The 23,160-nt window shown below is 45.4% G+C and overlaps 1 protein-coding gene across 5 annotated transcripts; it reads right to left on the bottom strand.

Annotated features, from left to right (window-relative positions):
- Positions 1 to 10,846: 10,846 nt before the first annotated feature.
- On the bottom strand, positions 10,847 to 23,104 carry CDCA2 (cell division cycle associated 2). Of its 5 annotated transcripts, none has more exons than XM_066206341.1 (15): positions 22,977 to 23,104; positions 20,844 to 21,353; positions 20,141 to 20,271; positions 19,455 to 19,587; positions 18,677 to 18,858; positions 18,323 to 18,401; positions 17,558 to 17,772; positions 16,918 to 17,005; positions 16,231 to 16,442; positions 15,754 to 15,832; positions 15,144 to 15,196; positions 13,793 to 13,930; positions 13,011 to 13,185; positions 12,303 to 12,388; positions 10,847 to 11,802 (listed from the first exon to the last, which is right to left on the bottom strand). In XM_066206341.1, the coding sequence occupies exons 2-15, from the start codon at positions 21,292 to 21,294 to the stop codon at positions 11,140 to 11,142; spliced, it is 2,685 nt and encodes an 894-aa protein (XP_066062438.1). In that variant the 5' UTR covers positions 21,295 to 21,353; positions 22,977 to 23,104; the 3' UTR covers positions 10,847 to 11,139. The 5 variants fall into 5 exon arrangements, with proteins under 5 accessions (XP_066062438.1, XP_066062437.1, XP_066062434.1 ...); XM_066206340.1 differs by having other exon boundaries at positions 13,793 to 13,933; XM_066206337.1 differs by having other exon boundaries at positions 13,793 to 13,954.
- Between the last annotated feature and the right edge of the window lie 56 nt (positions 23,105 to 23,160).

Genomic DNA, 23,160 nt, shown 5'->3' on the forward strand with positions numbered 1-23,160 from the left:
AGATAGTGTGCGAGGTTCAGCTTTTCAGGGCAGGGAAATTCCCACCGGGATGGGAAAAGCTACAGCTGATGAGCACATCCATAAAAATAATAAAAGAGGCGCTCATGATTGTACCGAGATAATGACAGGAAATAAAAAGGTTTTGTGCACTGAACACTCCGGAATATTTAATCAAAACGCTGCTCCAAAGGGGCCTCCAGAGTGGGAAATTACTGCGGCGTTTTGGAGCTGCAGGGATGGGATCCCTGTCGGAGGATTGTGGAATGTCCTGAGCTGGGAGGGATCCACTGGGATCACTGACCCAGCTCCTGGCCCTGCACACACACCCCAAAATCCCACCCTGGGCACCCCTGGAGTGGTGTCCAAAGGCTCCTGGGGCTCTGGCAGGTTTGGGAATGTGCCCATTCCCTGGGCAGCCTGGGCAGTGCCAGCACCCAATGGGGGGAAGAGCCTTTCCCAAAATCCAACCTGAACCTCTCCTGGCACAGCTCCAGCTGTTCCCTGAGCCCCTGTCCTGCCTGGAATCAGCTCCAGAACCTGGGAAAGGCTCAGGGACCTTTTCCATGTCCAGGGCTCAGCCCCACAGAGCAGCTGGGACGTGGACACCGCAGGGGCAGGGAATGCTGAGGGCGTTTCTCTTCCCAGCCCCTGGAAACTGCCCCTCACCAAACGTGGAGTTGGGCTCTGCCGGGCAAGGGCAGAATTTGTGAAGGATTTGTAAAGTGAACTCGGTGTTTGTAAGCGGAGTGGAATGGGAGAAAGGAGGTATGAAAAGGTGCCACGTGGCACACAGAGGGCCAGGAAAACTCCTCTTCAGCTGGAGGGCTGAAAATCCAGCCCTGAGAACTCCCTCAGCAGCTGAGCCCCTCACCTGAGCCCCGTCCTCTCACCCTGAATAAATTCCCCTAATTGGAGTCCAGAGGTACCTGCAGCCTCTCCCTGTTGGAGAGGTGTCAGTTCCTCTGGACTGGGTACTGTGGAGAAATTCCTCCCTGTGAGGGCGGGGAGGGGCTGGGCTGGAATTCCCAGAGGAGCTGTGGCTGCCCCTGGATCCCTGGCAGTGCCCAAGGCCAGGCTGGAGCACCCTGGGACAGTGGGAGGTGTCCCTGGGGGTGGGACTCAATGGGTTTTACCATCTTTCCAACCCAACAGTTCAGCAGGACAAACTGGCAGCACCCAGTTCCAAATTTTACAACCATTACGGAAAAAAAAAAAAAAAAAAAACAAAAAAAACCCAAAAACTTCAGTGTCAGGACTCCAAACGTGCCCAGCAGAATGTGCTGGGGCTGAGCTGGACTCTCCTCCAGCGGGGTTAGATCAGAGTCCAGCAAGGAATGATCCCCTCCCTTCCCTTCCCCATCAATGCTGTGCTAATAAAGCCTCCCAGGGTTGTGTTTCAGGCCCGTGTTTGCAGGGATCCACGGGTTATTTCCAAGCCCAGCCATTACCAGCGCACGCGGTGACATTAATATGAGTAAATGCAGGAAAAAGGATGAAATAAAACATATCCTATTGAAGGAAATGAGAGCTCCTTAAGAAAGAAAAACACACAGAGGAAAGACGCGGGCATATCAGGATACAAATGGGACGCTGGGGAGCTCCAGATTCCACAGGCATGATGTTATTGGAGTGTTTGATACCGGAGCAAGCACCTGCAGATATGAATTACATCCTTGTTCAGACCACGAACATCGCGGCCCTGACATCTCAGGAAGTGCTTATGTTATATTTCAAATCCCCCCCCTGCCAACTGCACAAATATCAAATAAATCAATCAAGGGGCTAAAAAAGGCATTATCTTAAGGACTTGCAAAAGCTGAACAAGCCACCTCTCTTCTAAAAGTAGCCCCAGACCTTTAATCCTCGGGGGGGTTTTTTTGGTGGGTTTTTTCTTTTTTCTGTGGTTGCACCTGAACAGCAGGGACGGGAGTGCTGTGACTTCACCTCTGCCCCCAGAGAAGACAGGAATGGCTCGAAGAGTGACAGCAAAAAGAGAATTTGCACAAGTTAAAGGTAATTTCTGCTGCCTTCCAGAGGGGACACCTGATTTTACACGGGGAGAAAAGGGAGGCTCTGATGTGCAAACGGGTTGTGCAAAGTCAGGAGGGCTCTGGGATGGTGTGAGCAGAACAAAGGGAGGACCAGGAGCCCTTGTCATGACCATCAAACTTTGTTTTCAGTGCATTTTGAGGGAGAGGAAAAAACAAAATCCAATTCTTGTATTTGTTTCAGTGCATTCTGACCAAGACCAAGAAAATGCAATCCAGGGATCAAGTGTTTTCATGATAGAAGAGACTTTTTGTCACATGGGTCAGGTAAAAAGATGATTAAAACCAGACCACAGAGATAGAGCCCGTCTCATAGAAATTCAACTCAAAATGTTTATTCTGCATTGAAAAAACCAAATCTTCACGCTGTAATCTTTTTAAAGTTTAAAAGTAACAAATATCAAAATATAAACCCCAAGTCTGAGTCTTTTAATAATGCTGAAAGCCTGAATAAACTAAAATTTTACAGAATTTGGGATTTTCAGAACACTTTGCTATTTAAGAGTTCCCCCATAAGCTCTTACTAGATTAATTTGTTATTTTTCCTTGCTTGCCACGGGAGCCTTAATTACAATTGCTCCAAATACAGCTCCCATCCATCTTAATCAACAGGGACTATTTGGCCGTGCTGTTAAATCATCTGGTGTAATCACTTTGAATAAAGTTTGTTCTGCACTGAAAAAAACGGCTGAGGAAAGGCAGCAGAAGGAAATCTGTCTTTGCAAATCCATCTTTTCCCCGTTCGGGTCCCGGCAGCAGGGAAGCGGAGCAGCCCTTTGGCTTCACAAAGGGTTTGAAAAGGGGGTTTTTGAGGCACAGATTCTGGGAAATATTCAAACAAAGCCTTTGCTGCGGTCAGAAGGAGTTTGTGGATTGAAATCAGAGCGGCTGGAGAATCCAAACTTGAGGGAATCCTGGAATGGTTTGGGTGGGAAGGGGGATTAAATCCCCACCCCTGCCATGGGCACGGACACCTCCCGCTGGCTCAGGCTGCTCCAAGCCCTCAACACTTCCATGAAACTGAATTTTCTGCTCCCCGCTTTGCCGTGGAATGACCTCACGGCCTGGACGCAGCAGTAACGAGCACAGGGCAATAATTACTGTGTGTTTTAGTTAATTACAGAACTCAGACATGGTTTGGCCAAAGCCTTCCCCAAGCCTGTGCCAACTCCAGTCACCAATTCCAGTGCCAGGCCCTCAGCAGCTGCTTCATGGGCCCTCTCGTTAGCTGCAGTTAAAATTTTGTCTGGGATTTTTTTTTCCTTAAAAAAAAAAAAAACCAGAAAACCCTTTTTTAAAGAAAGATTAGATGTGAAAACTTTTTTTAGAAACATTAGATATCAAACAAAAATGGAGGAAACATCTGCAAGGCTTGACTTCGCTTCAACCATTTATGATCTCCAAGTGTCAGAACCTCTGAGGGAGAAAACTAAATTTAATTAAAGTTTTGCCTGGTTTTGTTTATTCCAACTTGGGGTTGAAGGTGCAAAACAAAAGGTTTGGACATGAAAATTCTCTCTGTGCCCATCAAACCGATCTGGGTCCCACAACTCAGGTTCCCTTAATTCATCCCCACAGCCTAATTTGAGCCACTCCTGAACCACTCAGTGCCCTGCCCTGAGGTTTTTGTATCTTTTGCCCAAGAGGGTTTTTCTTCCCAGTTTTATTCCACTGGTTTGTGTTTTCATTGGATGTCCTCAAAGGAAATCGTGTGAGCTGAAGATGAGCAATTCAAAACCTTCCAAGTCCAACTTGCTCTCAGGTCTTTGGCTAAATTCAAACCCAAGTGTGAATTGCAGCTTATCAAAGAATAATTTTGCTGCCATGTGAGAAAAAGAAAAAGTCATAATAATAAACCCCCTGTTGATCTGCACTACTGCATTTAAGGAGTCTATTTTTCCTCATTCTGAGTTTCATCTGATGTAGGAAATATCAAATGAAACCTTCTCGGGAGCCTCCATGGCTGATGGGGAAACGCTCCCCGCACAGGAGGAAACACAACCCCGCTCCAGCTCAACGTGCTTCACATTGTCCCGTTAATCCACCCAAATCCCTCCATCCTCTGCTCTTCTCAAGAGGTTCCTCTCCTTTTAATCCTCCTAAATCCAGAGTTTCCGAGGAAGTTTCCCTAATTAAGATTTCATTAGCAGCTCTCACACAGACCTGGAACACTTTCACCGCCGGAGGAACGGGACAATCACCCCGGATCAGGAGAGGAGAGGGGGAAAAGTAACGACAAAAAACAAAGAAGAGTCAAATTTCCTCAAAAAAAAAATAAAAAAAAAAGTCCAGCCCCCCCTTTTCCCCAGCGCTCAGCTGCAGCAAGGTGAAAGGCTAAATGTGGACAGAACGGGAATACGTGAGCGCTGGCTGAGCTTCCTGGGGGGAATACTTAACAGCAGAAATATGTTTCCCCTGGAGACCTTCCCCACCATTTGGTCCAATTTCTTCCTCCAAGAACTGAACCAGCTCATGATGTAATGCCCCAGGGAAAACATTCCTCTCGAAAAAGAGTATCTTCCTAGGGAGAAGTTTGAAGAAAACATCTTAATATTGTTTAAACAGCTTTTGGCACAGGCGCAGCCGGTCGTGCTGCGCTCGGGGCTGAGAGGGAGGCAGGAGAAAAGGATGGGAAGGGAAAAGTTTTAGGATTTAGTTTTAGGATTTAGTTTTAGGATTTAGTTTTAGGATTTAGTTTTAGGCTCCTCCTCGACTACCAGCTCAAGTCCCCAGTCCTTAATGGAATGAGGGAAAAAGAAGAGATTTTCAGAAGGATATTGGCCTTGTTAATAAAACAGGAGCAATTTAAGGCTCGGGCTGTTCGGTGTGTCAGGAGGAATTAAACCACGGGTTTAATTCTGCCTAAAGCCTGAGCATTTTCTTAACTCCTGCACACAGGGGCAGTTCCAAGGCACAGAACAGCACGGATCTGGCTGGGATTGAGGTTTTCTGTGGCTCTGGCTGGGATTGAGGCTTTCTCTGGCTCTTGGAGGTGGCACCATTCCAAGGACCAGGAAAAGTTCCTGCCAGCCAACTTTTCATTGCTCAGCTTGTGTGTCCACACCTTCCCTGTGCTCCCTGCTTGCTTCCCTTTCTGCGCCATCTCTCTGAACAAATTTGTCACTCTTGTGACTGGAGGAGCTGGAAATCGGTGTTAAACAAGGGGACAAAGAACTTGCAGAGAGGCAGAGCGGGAGGCAGTGCACTCCAAACCCAGGAGAACAGAGCTCGGTGAGGGGGAGAGCTGGGAGAGACAAATGCCGAATGAACATTTAGGGATTCTATTCCATAGCCGGGATTAGGTCATGCTCAGCACTGATATAAGCTCCATGTACACATTACCTACTCCTCACATAAACCGCCCAAAGCTTTCCTTGCAAAACACACCCTGGGCACTTTAGGTTTATTTATTTTTTTTTTTTTTCTTGAGGAAAGAGTAAAATGACCCTTTTATTCCTCGTTAATATCTGTACCCACACAATTACTTTTTCCTCAATGGCACACACGAGGCCACTCAACAGCTCCAAATCCCAGCTCAGAAATGTGAATTCCCTGAGAACTTTAATAGATTTGCATTAGTGAATATTATTTACTGCCAGGCCCCGGCGTTTCTGACCTGCTCAACGTGGGACTGAAGGCATTTGTTTGTCCAAACATTTGGGTGCCACAGGCAGGTTATTTATGGCGGGGTGAAGTTCCCATCTCCAGTGTAACCCAGGTGATTTAGGGGATGGGGATATTGGATCCCTGGTTTCCACCCTGATGTCCCACGTGCTGGCAGGACAAAGAGCAAGGAAAGGGAGCAACAACTCAATCCAGGAACAGCACGAGCCCAAACCCAGAGCACAGAGGGGATAAAACTCCCAGTTTTCCCATTTTTACCTTGTTTAGTTTAATGCATCATCAGAGGAAAGGGCACCACTTGTGCTGCAGCTCCTGCTCAGACTTTGAGGCGCTTGGTAAACTTTATTAATTTCATCATCAGGATTTTAAAAAACTCAGCTCCTTTATCTACTTTAAAAGATTAACCTTTGCATTTTATCTGCTCAAAAGGGTTTTGCTTTAGGGAGTTGTGAGGAGTAAAAGCTTTGCAGGGTGGGGGACGTGGCTGATAATGATAATTTGAGAATTCAATCTCACTCCTTCACGGTTCAAACCCTCGAGAGACCTCTGGGCACAGCGACTGAATGAAGAGGCGTCGTTGTTGTTATTATCAATAAATGGGATTGTTCAGATCATAAAACATCCTGCACAACACGGAATATCCCAGCTGCAGACCGCCAGGGCTTCACGGCTCTGCTTGGCCACGCTAAAACCCAGCAGTAAAGAATAAAGATTTTAAACCCAACTCAGAGCAGTTGAAGGCCAGTCCTTTGCAGGCTTCTGTCGAGAGCTTTTACTGCTCCTTTGCTGGGGCTTTGTGGCTGCGGATTTTTCAGGTTCTTGGTAGACCCTAAACTCTTAAAGCCTTGAATCACGACGATTTATCACCCATCGGGGAGCTGCATAAAATGTATTTTCCTTTGGAGCGACTATTCTCATAAAAAATCCCCTAATTTAAAAAGACAAAAAGAAAAAAAAAAAGGACAATTAAGACTGGTTTTTAAAAAATCTACACTGCAGCCCAACTTTACAGGGATCCTTAAACCTAAAAAGCCTGACCCCCCCCCCTCCAAAAAAAAAATGAATGCCACCTGCAAGCTGTAAATATACGTATTATTTAATTTTTTTTTTCCTCCCCCCAAAGTATTTTCTTTGGCTGTTACATCCAGCTGAACGAGGCCTAAAAATTGTCAAACTAAATTCTTGTTTAAGAGCGGAGCTCTCGCTGCTGCCAGTTTGAGTGAAACTCCACGGCCAGGTTGAGGGAATAAGTTTTTTATTTATCTTGGCCGCGGCGCGGGGGGTTGGAACGTTTTCCATCCCATCCGAAAAAAAAAAAAAAAAAAGAGAAAAGGGGGGTTTGAAATATTGCACAATAAAAGCCATTCATTATATCTGTCTCCTCTGCCTTCCAAAAACAGAGCTGCCTGACCAGCCCCGAATCCGGGCAGGGGGCAGGAAGATGGGAGTCAAAGGGGTCACTGGAAATAACCCAAGACTAACAGCGGGGTTTTTTCAGGCCTGGCTTAGGGAATCTGTTCCATGCCCTCACTCCCCGAGCACACAGGTTTTCCTGCTCTCTCTCCCCCCCACCCACCCATCTCCCCAAGCCTGGCTAAAGTAGTTAATTGCTCTGTTCTGCACAATTTACAGGAGTTAATTACTAAACTAATACATTAGGCTGCTTGTCTCCCAGTCGCAGCCCCTCCACTGGGACACCGGGAAGTCGGACCTTGTTCCCACTTAAAACATTTGGCTTTTACCTCCTCACTTTAAAATCACCTTGAAGGAATACCCCACTGGGGTTTTTTTTTATTTATTTCCAGTGCTCACCTACCTGTTGGCAGCTTGAAAATGTAATTTCCTCCCCTGCCTGGTGGTGTTCCTGTGTGTTAGAGCCAATTCCTGCCCTTCTTCAGGGGAATCTCCCCCTTTTCTCCATCTCCTTGTCCACAGCTCGAACAATCCTTTGCTCTTGGCTTCCCTGGTCATCACTAAAGTCTCTCCAGGTCTAAGAGCGAGGGGATTCAGAGGGAGGAAGAGTCAAGCAGAAACTTTTTAAACATTTTTGAACAGCTGGCCTAGAGGAACCCCTGACAGTGACGTTTCTTAGGCAGAATTCAGGGGTTTCAGCTTCTTCTACTGCTCATTAGTCAGGAGAAAGCAGAGGAAAAATCAGCTCAAAACCAGATTTATTTACAATTATTTTAAAGTGGAAGAAATTAAAATGGCATATACAGCTTTTGGGGGTTTCTTCCCCCCTTCTTATCAGGTCAGGATGAGAAAACTTTCATTCCTTTAGCTTTTATTAACTCATATGAGAGAAATTTGGTCATCTCATCCCCAGTTTTATAACTTATGTGCGCCTTAATCAAGGCAAAAAATATTGGCATCAAATAATTCCTGGCAAACATTTGACACTGCCTTGAAAACCTCCTGGAGAATTCAGGGGATGAGGATTGCCCTTTGCACCTTGAGCGAAGCGAAGCTGAGACTTTCCCAACCGTGAACCAGCTGCGATATCCAGCCCTGCAAACCCATCACTTCCCAAAAGCGACGTGTAATTGCTCTTTACTTATTAACAACACCCTAATTACAGAGCAGCAAAAACAATCAGCATTTCCGAGGCCCCAGCACTTGTCCTCCCTGCCAGTCAGAGCAGGAATTACGGGGTGAAGCTGCTAAATGCAATTATTCACCAATCCACAGCCAGGACTGCCTCGGACCCGGCTTGAAGTCATTTAAAGTCCACCCAAATGAAAGCGGGGAAGGACTTTTAAACACAAATTCTTCTTGATAAAAGATAAGCTCCTCGCTTTGGAAGAGGAATGGCAATGCCATGGATTTATTTAGATGCCACTAGAACAGTGGATGGAGAACAGATTATTGCCCTCCACTTGTTCAAGTCCTCTCCAGATGAAGGAGAAAAAAATATTTTGAGGATAAATGTTGGAAAAACCGTGGTGATGTATTCTATATTTAATATTTAATTTATATTCAATATTTTGTTCCTTTTCGTCCTTCTCTGGATAGAAAAAAAAAAAACCCTCCTGATAGTGTTTTTGAGATAAAAAATGGGATAAAACCACTGGAATCTCCTTGAGGCAAAGCTAGAAACCAGAACCTCGAAGTGATAAAATCCTGACCTCAGTTTCATTCCCTACCCCTCACCATGGCCACCAAGACAAGACGCAAGTGCAGAGGAGCTGCTGGCACACGGAGAGGGAGGCTGCTTGTCTCCTTCTGAGGGAAATGTCGAGGCTGGACAAGCAGAGGTGACAATGGGATAACTCTGCTGTCCCCAGCCCCAGTGTGACACCACAGGCACCAGGTGCAGGGCCCAGGGTTTGTTTGGCGAGCTCCTGCTCTGAGCAGAGCGGCGGCTCGGATCTGGATGTTTAAATCCCCAGGAGCTGTCCCAAATTCCATTTCCGCCGGGTCTGGGGTGCTCAGCCAGCCCCACACCAGCTCCTGCAATCCCCACAACCACAAAGCAGCCAGAGCTCCCCGGGGCCATGCCGGCCTCTCCCAGCCCAGGAAGGACCATCTGTCACTGCTGACAGGAATTTATTTAATCTGTTCCCGCAGTGATGGGGATCCCACACTTCCCCAGGCCCCGCGTTCCCCTGCTTGGCCATGGGCTGCTGCAAGAACTTTTCCTTAATGTTTAACAGAGATTTTCCTTTTCCTCTGGTTTAAACACATCTCTTGTCCTTCTCAGTGAAGATTTGGAGAACAGATTATTGCCCTCCCCACTTGTTCAAGTCCTCTCCAGGTTAAGGAGAAAAAAAAAATATTTTGAGGATAAATGTTGGAATCCTGGTCATATATTCTATATTTAATATTTAATTTATATTCAATATTTAGTTCCTTTTGTCCTTCTCTGGATAGAAAAAGAAATCCAGATATTTTTGAGATAAAACACAACAGATAAATTCTGTCCAGGGAAGGACAAAAAAGACTAAAAGAGCACCATAAAGAAGGAGAAATATCTCTTGGAAAGAGCTGCAACCTCTTCATTTCCTGCAGGTTCCCCCACCCTGCCACTGCCCCCAGGCACCCACAAATGATTCCTTTCCCACCCAGCTGTGCCAGGAGGAAAATCCAAACTTTGTTTTCCTCTCCTCAGCCTTGTTCTTCTCCTCCTGCCTCCACTCCCAGCTGAGCTCAAAGAGCCCCTGAGGGAACCTGGAGAGAAAACTCCCAGGAGAGAATCCCACAGAGCAGCAGCTGGATTAACCCCTCTGCCCACAAACACAGGAATTTATTGCCTCTCCTCACAGCTCCAAGTCTGATATTCAGGATGTGACAGCCCCAGTAGCACCCAGAGCTGGATTTGGGGCCCAAAAGCTGCACAGAGACACCCAGACAGCTGAAGGACAAAGTGATTTCCATATAAAATCACACCTGATTGCAGTCCAGCATCATTTCACTTCTCCAGTTTAATTCCAGGGCACGCTTCAGTTGCTGCTTTGTTTTGAACAGTAAAAGGAGCAGCTATTTTTACTCATTTATTCAGTTAGTATTTTATTAATTGTGTTTTAGTATTTTACTAATCCATTTACTATTTTAGCATTTCACTAATTCATTTACTATTTCAGTGTTTTACTAATTTATTAAATTTATTCTATTCAGTTACTCATTTTTTAAGCTTTACATTTTAACCTCAGCCCACCCCTCTGAGTTTATCCACGACATTTTTTTTTCCGGGTCCTTTCCAAGCAGAAAGCTCAGCCCAGCCTGCCCTCTCCTGGCAGCCAAGCACAGCAGCCAACCCAGGAACTTCCCAAACCTGACCCCAAAAACAAATCCCCAAGTCAAACATGAAGGGAACTGTTTTTGGAGGGATTTAGGACATGGAGATGTGGCACTTGGGGCCGTGGTTTATGGGCTGGACTCTCATCTTAAAGCTCTTTTTCCAACCCCAAGGATTCTGTAACTCAAACAGCACTTCAAGAGCGGAGTTGCTTTCAAGTTGCTTGAGGAATTCTTGTCTTGGGAGAAAGAGGAATAAAAACCCAACTGCTCTGGTCGCTTTCAAGCTCTGTAAAAAGCGGCCAAGCACATCAAGGGTTTTATCCCACATCACTGATGGTCAAAACCAGGTGGCTGAAGGGACTGTGCTGGACACAAAGCCAAAACCAAATTTCCTCCAGGCTGGCACGAGGATCCCTCTGGCCTGGAACAGCCCAGGATGAAAAATGAAAGCAGCAGCAAACCTCGGAGCAGAGCTTCTCTCCTCTCAGCCAATTTTATTTGCCACATGGATTTTATAGACAATAATAAAGATTTAAAAGCTTTTTTTTTTTTTTTTCCTTCAATGACCACCCCTTTACATTCATGAGAATAACTCGTGAACTCTAACACAAAATCTCACTCTAAGGGACTCTGCTCATGCCCAGACCCTTTTCAGAAGACAGAAATTGGTTCTCTGCTCCTTCCTCTACCCTTTCAAGAGGTGATTTCCCCTTTTCAAGGAGTGATTTCTTCAAAAGAGGCTTCTCCTCCTGCAGCTCCTGCCAGGAGCAGCAGAGAGAGGAGCAGAGCCCTCGTTTTCTTTCCCTGGGGCTGGCAAGGGGAGCAGGTTTTGTTTCCTGGGCTGGATATTCTCAGCTCCTGCCAGGATGGATGAGCTGCTGCTCCTCCTGCCAGCCAGGGGAGGCTGCTTGGAGATGTCCGCAGGGAGCTGAACCCAGGCCAGGCCCTCACTGAGGGAATCCCTGCTGAGCCTCATGCTGCGCCTCACCCTGAGCTCTGCACTGACCCTGCTCCTGCAGCCCTGCAGGGATCCCTCCCTCCCCCTGCCCCGGGGAACCGACAAAACTTCCTCCACGCTGTAAAAGGGAACCGGCACATCAGCCCCAGACGCTCCCAGGCTTTCAGCAGGAGGGAAGAAGAAGGTTTTGCTGCTTCTCCTCCGTCTCCTTGCTGGGTCACCTCTGACAGAAACCTTTTGAGGACACTCTGTTCTCTGGGCAGCCTCCTGTACATCCTGTTGTTCCAGAATTTCCAGCCCAGGTAGGAGAGTTCCTTGTAAATCCTCCTTTTCTGTCAAGGAGCTGCTTTCTTTTGCTTCTCTTTTACACGGAGTCTCTTCACTTTGCTGGAAATACTCAGATGGATCTTCAGCGTCCGGCACAGCGTTTGAAAACTGCGGGGATAAAAAAAACCCCACAATAATTCTTAATTGTTTTAAAATACAGGCAAGTGGTAATCCATAAAAACCCAGTTTCAAACAGCTGAACTGGCTGCTCTAAAAACAAACATAAGGAAAAAAACCAAACATGACTGAGTTACTGAAGTCCTTACTGACTTCAGTAAGGGGGAGGGATGGGGGCAGGAAATGCAGGAAAACGAGGTGGGGATGAAGAAGAAAATATTGGCAGCAACAGGAAGATCAAAGGAATTTTGTAAGACACAAGGAGAGACACTTGGAGGGAGAAATAATAATAAAAAAAATTTTAAAAAACTTCCTCCGGCACCTCCTGCCAGGAGCAGCAGAGAGAAGAGCAGAACCCTCATTTCTCTTTCCCTGGGGCTGGCAAGGGGAGCAGGTTTTGTTTCCTGAGTTGAATATTCTCAGTTCCTGCAGCAACTCCCAGAGTTTTCCCTCCCAACATCCCTCCAGTGCCCCCAGAACCCCTGAATTACCTGAGCAGCAGCTCCAGCAGCACCATCCAGGCTCCCTGGGGGTCCCTCAGGGTCCCCAGGGCTGGGAGCACCCAAAGCTGCATCCTCTGAAGGAGAACCAACAAATTGAGTGAATGGACAAAATCTTCTGTGCCTCACAAGAAAAGCTTCATGGTATTTCTTCTATAGATTATTTTATTCATTATTTACCTGTATAAAAATAACCTTCTAAACAACCATGCTGGATAAAGAGCGGGGAACAAACCCAGCAGAAAGTTTAATCCATTAACTCCTGGGTGCAGAGTTAACTGGACATTTTTAATTCTGCACATCCCTTAATTCTTTACTAATTCTTTTACTATTTTAGTATTATACTCATTTATTGCATTTATTCAATTCAATTAGTGATTTTTTAAGCTTTACATTTTAACCTCAGCCAGCCTCTCAGATTTTTACCCCTGACATTTTTTTCCAGCTTCCTTCCAACTCACCAGCTCCAAGACCATGAAAACAGCAGCACCCAAAGCAAGAACGCGGATTTTGTTTTGGTCGGATTTACACTCGAGTCCAACAAGAACTGAATTGCTCAGTTGGACATTATTAATTTATTAGATCCTCCAGACACTGCTATTACACAAGCAATTGAAAGTAAAATATTTTTTTTTTGTGCAACTGTTGAAATAAAGGAACAGAAAGAGCAAAGCAAAACAAAACGAAACCCCAACTGACCTGTAAAAAGTTCATCTGCCTTTGGTGAGTTTGGAGAGGACACAGAGGAGAAAACCTCTGGAATTTCAGGGATTGGGCTGAGAAGAGGTTTCTTGGAAGCTGTTTCTCTTTCCCCGTACAAAGATCTCTTAGCTTTTTTCTTTCTTCTTTTCCCATAGACTGGATATTTTGTTTTCTGAAAAGATTGAGAGGGAGAATAAAGCACAGTGAGATTTTAATCATCCTCTACAGTATTTTTCAACAAGTGACCCCATTACTGGATTCTGATGGATGACAAATGCTCCCCCTAAAATGAAGGCTCCACTACTTCTGCCAGAATAATCTAAAATCTCAAAAAGAAAAAAAAAAAAAAAAGAAAAAAAAAAAAGAATTATTTTTCTAACATGGCTCTGCAAGAATTTGGGGAGGGAAGAAGCACAAATTCATTTGTTGGCTCTCAAGTCTGAAAAGTGACGCACAAAAAACTCTCTCCATAAAGATCCTTTTGGCCCTACAAGAATTCCAGCCCTCAAAGGGAGAGGGATGGGGCAGGAAATGCAGGAAAACGAGGTGGGGATGAAGAAGAAAACATTGGCAGCATCAGGAAGATCAAAGGAATTTTGTAAGATACAAGGAGAGACACTTGGAGAGGAAAAATAAGAATGAAAAGAAACAGAAATAAATAATTAAGTAAGAATGAAGAAGAAGAAAAAAAGCAAACATAAAAAAACCCACAAACATAGGAAAAATTAAGGAAAAATAGGAGAAAAAATTAAAAAGAACAGCAGAATTCAGGCACTCACCTGGGTCTTTTTGGGCCCAGCTTTGCTTGGATTCCTCTGCCTCTGGATTTTGCTCCTCCTGGGATTTTTGGTGTCTTGGTTGTTCTCTGTGTTAGTGTCTCCTGAGCTCGGGTCACTTCCCTCTGCCAGGGCACTGCCCTGCTGGGAACAGGGATTTGGGGGCTGTTTGGGGGCATTAAAAACCCACCAGGAACAACAATCAGCTGCAATTAATCTCGATTCACCTCATCAGGGCTTGGCACAAGTGGAAAGGAAACATTCCAGCCTCGTTTCACACAGCACAACCCAGTCCTGTTTGGACTGGAATCAATTTGGTATTAATGAAAGTTTGGATTTTCTGTTTTGGAAGTCTGCATTCGTTGAATTATGTATTCTGATGAGAGTTTGTATTTGGTATTTCAGAAGTCTGCATTTGTTGAATTTTGTATTAATGAAAGTTTGGATTTCATATTTGTACTGTAGAAGTTTGTATTTGTTGAATTTCGTATTCTAAGGAAAGTTTGTATTTTCTATTTGTATTGTAGAAGTTGTGTATTAAAATGAATTTTGATTAATGAAAGTTTGTATTTGGTATTTGTACTGTAGGAGTTTGCATTTATTTAATTTTGTATTTGTACTGTAGAGGTTTGCATTTGTTGAATTTTGTATTCTAAAGAAAGTTGGGAGTTTGTATTTGTATCGTAGAAGTTTGCATTTGTTGAATTTCGTATTCTGATGAGAGTTTGTATTTTGTATTTTATCCGTTAGTATTTATTGAATTTTGTATTAATGAAAGTTTGGATTTTGTATTTGTATTGTAGAAGTTTGCATTTATTTAATTTTGTATTTGTACTGTAGAGGTTTGTATTTGTTGAATTTTGCATTAATGGAAGTTTGGATTTTGTATTTGTACTGCAGAAGTTTGCACTTGTTGAATGAAAGCACAGTGAATTTTCATCCTGTTATTTAAGAAAATTGGTTTGTTTGGGTTTTTTTTTATATTCCTCTGGGTTTTTTTAGCCTCCCCCTCTCACCAAAGCTGTCCAACACTCAAGTCTGAAACAATCAATTCTGTGCCTTGACATTCCAGCCACCCAAAACATTTGGTTAGATTATTTGGAAAAGCTCCTGGAAAATTTCAATAGAAATTGTCAACCGAAGTATCAGGCTGTGTTTTTAATGAAGTGGAAAATCATTTTCACTGAAAAAAATAAAATCTCATTTCCTCAAGGCCCTGACAGGAGGAATTTCCATATAACCTGGATATGGATAATCCTCATCCCTGAGGCTGGAAAAACTTCTTTAAGCATCAAGGGGGATAAAAGAAGTGAAAAAAAATAAAGCAAATTTTATTTTTATTAAGGAAACTCACCTTCCTTTTAGAAGAACAAGTTGTTATCATGTCAGGTTTGTCACTTTCTGCTACTACAAATGAAACAAAAAAGATTTTAATCAGTTTCAAAGCAAATTAATCCCATTCTGAGGGAATTATCTACGTAATTTTTGATATTATGCACTTTAGTCTTGAGTAGAAATTTAATCTTGAGGACTATCAAACAAGGCAAGATAAAAAACCCACCTCGCTCTACAAAATGGAGAAAAACTCAACAATAATTAGAATATTCATAGCTTGCCTAGAGAAATATGCACAACCCAATTTTGCTGCTTAAAAACCATCAAAATTACAGGATCAGAATCAAGATTCTAAAAAAAATTTACTTTAAGCAGTAAAATTTCCACAGAAAAGTATCACAAGTTTAAATAAGATGCAGTAAAGCTCAGGTAAACACTGCAAGGAGCTTCAGAAGATAATTAATTTCTTTCCATTAAAATGCCAGCCATTCAAATTTTAGCATTTCAATTGAAATGTATCCCTTGTATTAAAAAAATCCAAACAGAAAAATGAACCAAAGCCCTCAACTCTCAGTTTCCAGGTACAAAAAGATTTTTTATCTGCTGATAAAAACAGAAATCAGGGTTACCTTCTGCATTTTCAACAGGTGGAGGAGCTTCTGCAGCCACAGAGTCTTCCAGGAGTTCTGGGAGAGGCTCGACACCTTCCTTCAAACGAAAAATGACCTTTTTTTAGGAAGAAATTACAGCAGATATTTGATGGACCTTGTCCATCAGGGTTTGTAGGCAAAAAGTGGGTTTATTTTTTTTTGTTCCTTAGAGAAAACACCTTTGGCTCGGTGTGGCACAAAGAAACACAAAGCAGCAAAATGCGAGAAAAAGTGAAGGGAAAAACATTTCAAGGTAGAGAAAAAACCTTCTAAACCAGCTCCCCAGCCCAAAGTGCTGCTCAGAATTCCTAAAAACCTCAAAATTCAGCGAGATTCCAGAACTCCAAGCAGGCTCTGCTTGAATATTTCAGCAATTTGCAAAACCAAGGAGGTTGGAACGGGGAAAATGAGCCAAGGATTGATGGAGAATTCCCAGAGAACGTGGAATAAACTCACCTCATCCCAACCAAAATCCAGGAGGGGCAGAGGCTCCTCAGAGAGCTCTGGCCTGGCCCTGGGGCTGTGGGCTTGGGGACACCCTGGGGAGGCTCCTCTGCGTAAGGGGGTGTTGGCAGGAAGGTTCTGGTCAAAGATTTCGGGGCTCAAAACTTCCCCAAAAGTCACTTTTTTCTTCCTGGGTGTTTTGGAGCTCTGATTGTCACTTGTCTCTGTTGGAATAAAATGAAATAAAGGAGTTGAGTGAAGGGGAAGTGGCGCAGAGAAGAGGTTTTGCACGAGATTTAAATGTTCTCCTAAAAAAATCACCACCCAAACAATCAGCAAAATGTCACCTTGACGGGTGAGGCCAAGCCAGGATTTTCACTCTGGATTTATTTAAAAAATTCAGGAAGAAACAGACTAAAAATGACCCAGTTGAAAAGTGTAAAACTCCTTTAAAACCTCAGGGATTCTATTCTAGTGTTTGAGGCTTTCTGGAGTTTTAGGGTGGGATTAATTTTTATTTTTGACAGACATTCCTTTCCTTGGCAATCTCATTTTCTATGTCATCAGCAAGATGCCATGAGGTCATTCAGTGGTGATTAATCCCAATAAGCAGACTTAGCAAAGAGGCAAAAACCTTTTCATCTATCTAAAAAAGAACTAAGGGATTCTATTTTTTTTCCTTAGAAAGGGGAATCTGACCTGTTTGCAACGTTTCAAAGGCTTTCACACAATTGGAGACTGCAGCAGATTCCCCTCCTCCTCTGTCAGTGGCACTGTTTGGGTATTCCTGTCAAATTTAAGGGATACAACTCAATAAAATTTAATTATTGCCCTCCAAAGCAGCATTTACCAATCAGTCCTTTTGTTTAACCAAACCTACTTGTTTGCTACATGAATAAAACTCAAAAACATTCATTTCATGGAATGGTTTGGGGTGGGAAAGAGCTTAAAATGATCCAGCCATGGGCAGGGACACCTCCCACTGTCCCAGGGTGCTCCAGCCTGGCCTTGGGCACTGCCAGGGATCCAGGGGCAGCCACAGCTCCTCTGGGAATCCCATCCCACCCCCTCCTCACCCTCCCAGGGAACAATTCCTCCCCAATATCCCATCTAATCCCGCCCTTGGTCAGTTTGAAGTGTCCTGGCACTCCAGACCTTTGTAAAGCCTCTCCCTGTTTTTCCTGTCACCCCTTCAGGTCCTGGAAGGTGCAACTGGCTCATCCCAGATCCTCTCACACCATGAAATCTCCCCGGCAGCATTAAATCATCTCCAAATCATTCCCAGCCCACAGCAACCAGCCACCAAAAGCACCTTTCAGCTCCTCCTGAGCGAACCAACCTTGGGGCTGTCCCTGAGCTCCAGCCCTGGGGTTTTCTTCAGGATGGATCTCAGCAGGGAGCTGCTCTGGGACAGCTCACAGCCGGGGCTGTTGTTCCCCGGTCCCACAGGTGTCCCAGGGGTTTGGTTTCCATCCAGAATTCCCAGATCTTCCACAGGCTCAGCTTTCCTTGGGCTGAGATGTGAGACAGCATCACTGCGGTCACACCTGGGAACTTGGGAACAAACACAGAGCTGTGACACTGAGAGGGGGAAGGCAAACCCACAAAAGTTTAGTGCTAAAAACATGAGCTGTGAAAGAATCTTCCAGGTGTTCTGGGAGAGACTCAACACCTTCCTTCAAATGAAAAATTTCTTAGCAATAAATCACAGCAGATATTTGATGGACCTTGTCCATCAGTGTTTGTAGACAAAAAGTGGGTTTATTTTGTTTCCTTAGAGAAAACACCTTTGCTCTGTGGGGCAAAAAGAAACACACAGCAGCAAAATGCACACCACACATCTCCTGTGCAGAAACAACTCAAAAAATTCCAGCAGTCTGGAAATTCGGGCTGTTTTTGAGCCCTATTTGCTGTTTGCAGAAATTTTTAAAACACATGAAAAAGGAGCACTCCACGAAGGAAAAGTTACATCAGGTTTTTTGCTGCGTCCCAAATTGTAACAAGGTGACAAACATCAGCTGAAGCATTTCCTGACAAATATTCCAGTATTTTTATTTCCTAATGAGAATTTAACCAAGATTAGAACAGTGCTGAATCCTCTTACCATGGCTCGTTTCCAGGGAATCTCCAGTTACAACAGGCTCCAAGGATTTCAAAGGATTTTGCTGCTCAAAAACCCATTCCTGAAGAAAAAGTTACAGGATTTTTACATCAGCACCAACTATGGAGGGTTTTAATCCCACAGACAAAGACTTCCGAGTTTTCTCCATCAGCCACTACTTCGGCTGAATTTATTTTCCCAAAAATGCCCAAATTTTCCCTGAATTTATTTTCCAAAAAAAAAAAAATTTCCCAGGGAAATGCTTAATTAACTAAATGCTTAGCAGGATTAGACATGGTAAATGAAGAAATTGTCTATTTAATGTTGAGTTTTGAGGTTTCTCCCCATTCAAAGCACCTTTGCAGCAGCAGGGTCAGGGACAATCCCATGCGGGGACAAGATGCTGCAGATCCTGAGCTCACTCCTGCTCCCAATTCCACTTAAATTCCCTTTCCAAGCAGCTCCTCTGGTGCCCAACGTGAATTTTTCACTCCAGCGCTGCAGGTTTGGCTCTTTGTCAAGAGGTGATCTGTTCTGAGCTGCATCAATTCAAAATAAAACCAGAACCCAAAGAAAGCACAAAGACAAACGTCAGGTTTTGCAATGAAATTCTCTTTTTGTGTTTCTTCATCAAGGGGTGCAAAAAGTCAGGTGATGTTCTAGGTAAGGAGAAGAACACATTTTTTAGATTTACTTTGAAAAAAACATTACCAACCTCCAAAATAAATAAAGTGATTCGTTTCATACAAATGTTATTAAGACCAATAAAGTGATTCTTTTATACAAGTGTTATTAAGGCCAGCAATAACAGAAGTAAAATGAAAACCATTCTCTGTTTCATGGAAAAAAAAGTGTAAAAACATTAATGCTCAGTGAGAAACTCATCAAAGAGTACAAATCCAGGAACTAAACCTAAGGAAAGAGTCCCAAAAATGCAAGTTTTCAGAGAACCAGGATGCATTCAGATGGTTTAAACCAACAAAACAAACCTCAAACCAAACCCCAACACCTGTGCTGCGCCTTAAAAAGGAAGATGATTTCGTTTGATGAGAAGGATTTCCAGTTTGATGCTTTTTGCCTAAAGGAAGAGCTGATATTTCAGATAACTCACTGACCAGGATGTTGAATAACTTACAGGAACCTTTTTCCTGGGAAAGGTGGGAGAGGCCAGGCTCCCCCTCAGCCTCCTGCAGGGACTCAAAGGAGGTTTGGAAAGCATCGATCTTGTCCTTCAGAGGCCTCACCTTTGCAGCTTCAAAAGGACTGATCTGCCAAAAGAAAATGAACCCCATCAGGCATTTCTTCCCTCACTGTTTGGAGCTTTAATGATACAAAATACCAAGATTTAATCTGGCTGCAGTTTTATCTGTACAGTAAAAATAAGGAGAAAAAAAGAATTTTACACAGAAATCTGGAACATTTTATTGAATTTAATCTGTTTCTCTAGTCTAGAATTTGCTTTCTGACGGCCCAGGATAGTTCAAGTTATGAACAAATCTGATTAACAGATGTTTGTTATCGAATTGACTTCACTTGGAACCAGCAACGCTTTAATTACCCAAAAACCAAGCGCAGCAAACACAGGAAAGTAACAGAAAGTTAAAATACTTCTTTAAATACTTTTGAAAAGCAAGCTCAACGTGGAGATGAAATTCCAGCCTCTACTCAGAGTAAAGAAAACCTGGAACTGAAGTGACCAAGGGACAGCAACAAATTAATATCGTGTTTATTCCTTCTGCTGGGTTCTCCCCTTTTCCCAGAAAAAGGGGGTTCCTGGAGGGAAGGGAAGTCTCCCATCAGGAATTTGGGAAGGACTCTCACCTGGCTGAAAGTTTCTTTCTGCCTGCCGCTCCTCTGCTGGGCCAGGTACCTGATCAGGGTGTTGTTTTCTGGGGATCCCCTCAAGCCAATGGTCGACCTTCTCCTGAATTTTCGGGAGTTTGGGGAAGTCCCTGAAAAAGGGGGGACGAGAGGAGAGGTTAAAAAGAAAAACAAAGTGCAAACCCACAGAAGTGTAATACCTAAAGCTCTAAAATGGTAAATTTTTATTCTTTTTTCAGGTTGATCAATGCTGTTTATCCTGAGATACAAAAGCACCTGCTCAGCCCAAGAAGCCTCCCCTGAGCACACCAAATTAAGTGCCTATAAAGCAATTAATCACAAGCCAAGTCTGCCTTTGAGCTGCTCAATTGCTTGTTAGTGTTTACCAACACTTGCAGAATTTCTCTTGCAATTCCATTGTGAAACCCAAGGCACTTCCTTAACTTTAACACTGAAGAGAGAAACAGGGAGATTTAAGTGTGGGGGATATAAATTGTAGAGTTAAATGGTAAAGCCATCCTAGAGATGATAGACAAATATATATATATGTTATATAAAGCCTCTCAGAGTGTGCTCCTGAGCAAATCCAAGCTCTGATCACCTGAACCTGCCCTGAATTAGAGCCTCTGGCACCAGGTTGGACTAAACCAGCAGGAAAAACCCCTCCGAAAAGCACCAAAGTCATTTGTCACCCCAGCCTCACCCGTGGCTCGTTTGCCAAAACCCTCCAGAGCCATCCCAAGCTCAGGATTTATCACAGCAGCAAAATCCACAGGTTTTTTCCTCTGTTCCCACAGACCAAAATCAGGTTTTCCTTCCTCTTTGTCCCTCTCAGGAGTGGAGAAGTCATTGCTGGAGAAATCCTGCTGGGTGTGCAGAGGCCAGGGCGGTTCACCGAGCCCCCCAAAACAGCTCCCATCACATTTTTGATGACTCAAAACCTCCCCAGGGCCTTTGGGGCATCTCAGGGCGCGTTTTGGTGCTCGTGCCTGGCTCCCATCGCTGAAATTCTCCTTCTTGGATGGTCTGATGGGTTTGGGCACTTTGCAGCTCTTCTGGTCTCGTGATGGGGTGAAAGAAGCCTCTCCCTTCTGTCCAGGACAATCACTCTCGTTTTCTTTAACTCTCAGGGGAGTTTTAGATCCTCTGAGCATTGTTTGGGACTAATTTGAAGGAACATTCACTCAGCTTTTGCTCCTGTAATTATAGCTTCCTGTTAAAAAAGAAAAAAAAGAATTATTATTTGCTAACTACCACGGCTCAAGCTTTTCCCAAAACCACATTTTTCCCCCGGATAAGGTGTTGAACAGCGGGGTGGGGAAGGGGAATTTATCCCTAAAAAAACTGCAGGGAAAGGACACAGGAAGAAAAACACAGAGCAGTAAAAACCTTTACAAAAAACCATTATAAACACACAGAGGAGTAGCTCAGGGTTGTAATATCACTCTGTCAAACACCACGTTGATATAAAATGCGTGTATAAAACACATTATTCGCAATCACACCGCGACTGGTTTTGCTCCAGGTGCTACAATAAATATCAGCAGTTTAATACTACTTTTATTAACACTAATTAGTAGCAGCAAAAAGAGAAGACAAGTCTTGGAAAGAAACAACACTAGTAATTTATTTTTTTTTTATTCGAATGCCACTAGTTTTTAAGCAGAAACTTCAAAAACAGGTGGGTTTTTTTTGCAGTTAGTTTCTTGGAGTTAACGACGGACAACTCAATAACGCGACTCAAACTTCACTCCTGCAAACACGTGCACTTTTAGAAGCAAAACTACCGAAATTAAGCTGCTTTAACAACGCCTGGACAACCTTTTTCTTTCTTTTTTTTTTTTTTTTCTGCTCTCAGGCCCCAGCGGAGGCCGACGGCCACAGTCACAGCCACGAGCAGAGGGAAAAACTCCCAACAGGGCGCTGCCCCCGGTCCGTACCATCCCCTGGGCGATGGCACCCCGCCGACCCCCGCACCCTCCGGACACCCCCGAGGGCTCCTTGTTCCCGTTCCCTGCCCACCCCGAGGGCTCCTCGTTCCCGTTCCCTGCCCATCCCGAGGGCTCCTTGTTCCCGTTCCCTGCCCATCCCGAGGGCTCCTCGTTCCCGTTCCCTGCCCATCCCGAGGGCTCCCCGCTCCCGTCCCCGGCCATCCCGAGGGCTCCTCGTTCCCGTCCCCGGACACCCCCGAGGGCTCCTCGTTCCCGTTCCCTGCCATCCCGAGGGCTCCCCGCTCCCGTCCCCGGCCATCCCGAGGGCTCCCCGCTCCCGTCCCCGGCCATCCCGAGGGCTCCCCGCTCCCGTCCCCGGCCATCCCGAGGGCTCCCCGCTCCCGTCCCCGGCCATCCCGAGGGCTCCCCGCTCTCGTCCCCGGCCATCCCGAGGGCTCCCCGCTCCCGTCCCTGCCCATCCCGAGGGCTCCCCGCTCCCGTCCCCGGCCATCCCGAGGGCTCCCCGCTCCCGTCCCCGGCCATCCCGAGGGCTCCCCGCTCCCGTCCCCGGCCATCCCGAGGGCTCCCCGCTCCCGTCCCCGGCCATCCCGAGGGCTCCCCGCTCTCGTCCCCGGCCATCCCGAGGGCTCCCCGCTCCCGTCCCTGCCCATCCCGAGGGCTCCCCGCTCCCGTCCCCGGCCATCCCGAGGGCTCCCCGCTCTCGCTCGCTGCCGAGCCGCCCTCACCTCAGCCCGGCTCCCGGCCCGCCTCGCACTTTCAAACCGCGCCGCGCCCCCTCGGATCCCTCCGCGCCTCCACCCCCTCGCTCATCCCCAGCGCCCTCAGCACCCAGCCCGGCCCCAGCGGCATCGCAGGGCGGGCGGGTCATGCGGGTGACCCCTCACCGCTGCTCTGCCCCGGGGCTCCGCGGGGCTTGGCGGGGATAGCGGGGACTCTTTGAGCCGGCGGAGGGATCGCGGAGCGGTTGTGCCTCAGCACCGCTCCGGCACGGCACGGCGGAAAAATAAAATGATTAAATGAATTCATTCAACGGCCCGCGCGCACGTGACGGGCGGCACCCAATCACAG

The sequence above is a fragment of the Chamaea fasciata genome, unplaced genomic scaffold, assembly GCF_029207755.1.
Source record: "Chamaea fasciata isolate MVZ Bird 193981 ecotype frontalis unplaced genomic scaffold, bChaFas1.0.hap1 SCAF_30, whole genome shotgun sequence".
Taxonomy (NCBI): domain Eukaryota; kingdom Metazoa; phylum Chordata; class Aves; order Passeriformes; family Sylviidae; genus Chamaea; species Chamaea fasciata.

What these genes read in the sequence shown, in the direction of transcription:
- CDCA2 (XM_066206337.1), bottom strand. Translation starts at nt 21,294, where the DNA reads ATGCTCAGAGGATCTAAAACTCCCCTGAGAGTTAAAGAAAACGAGAGT. An exon ending in CTGACCCTGCTGCTGCAAAG is followed by an intron (nt 18,402 to 18,676) that starts GTGCTTTGAATG and finishes CTTTTTCTTCAG; the next exon opens with GAATGGGTTTTTGAGCAGCA. An exon ending in TTCCCTGGAAACGAGCCATG is followed by an intron (nt 17,773 to 18,322) that starts GTAAGAGGATTC and finishes TTTGTTCCCAAG; the next exon opens with TTCCCAGGTGTGACCGCAGT.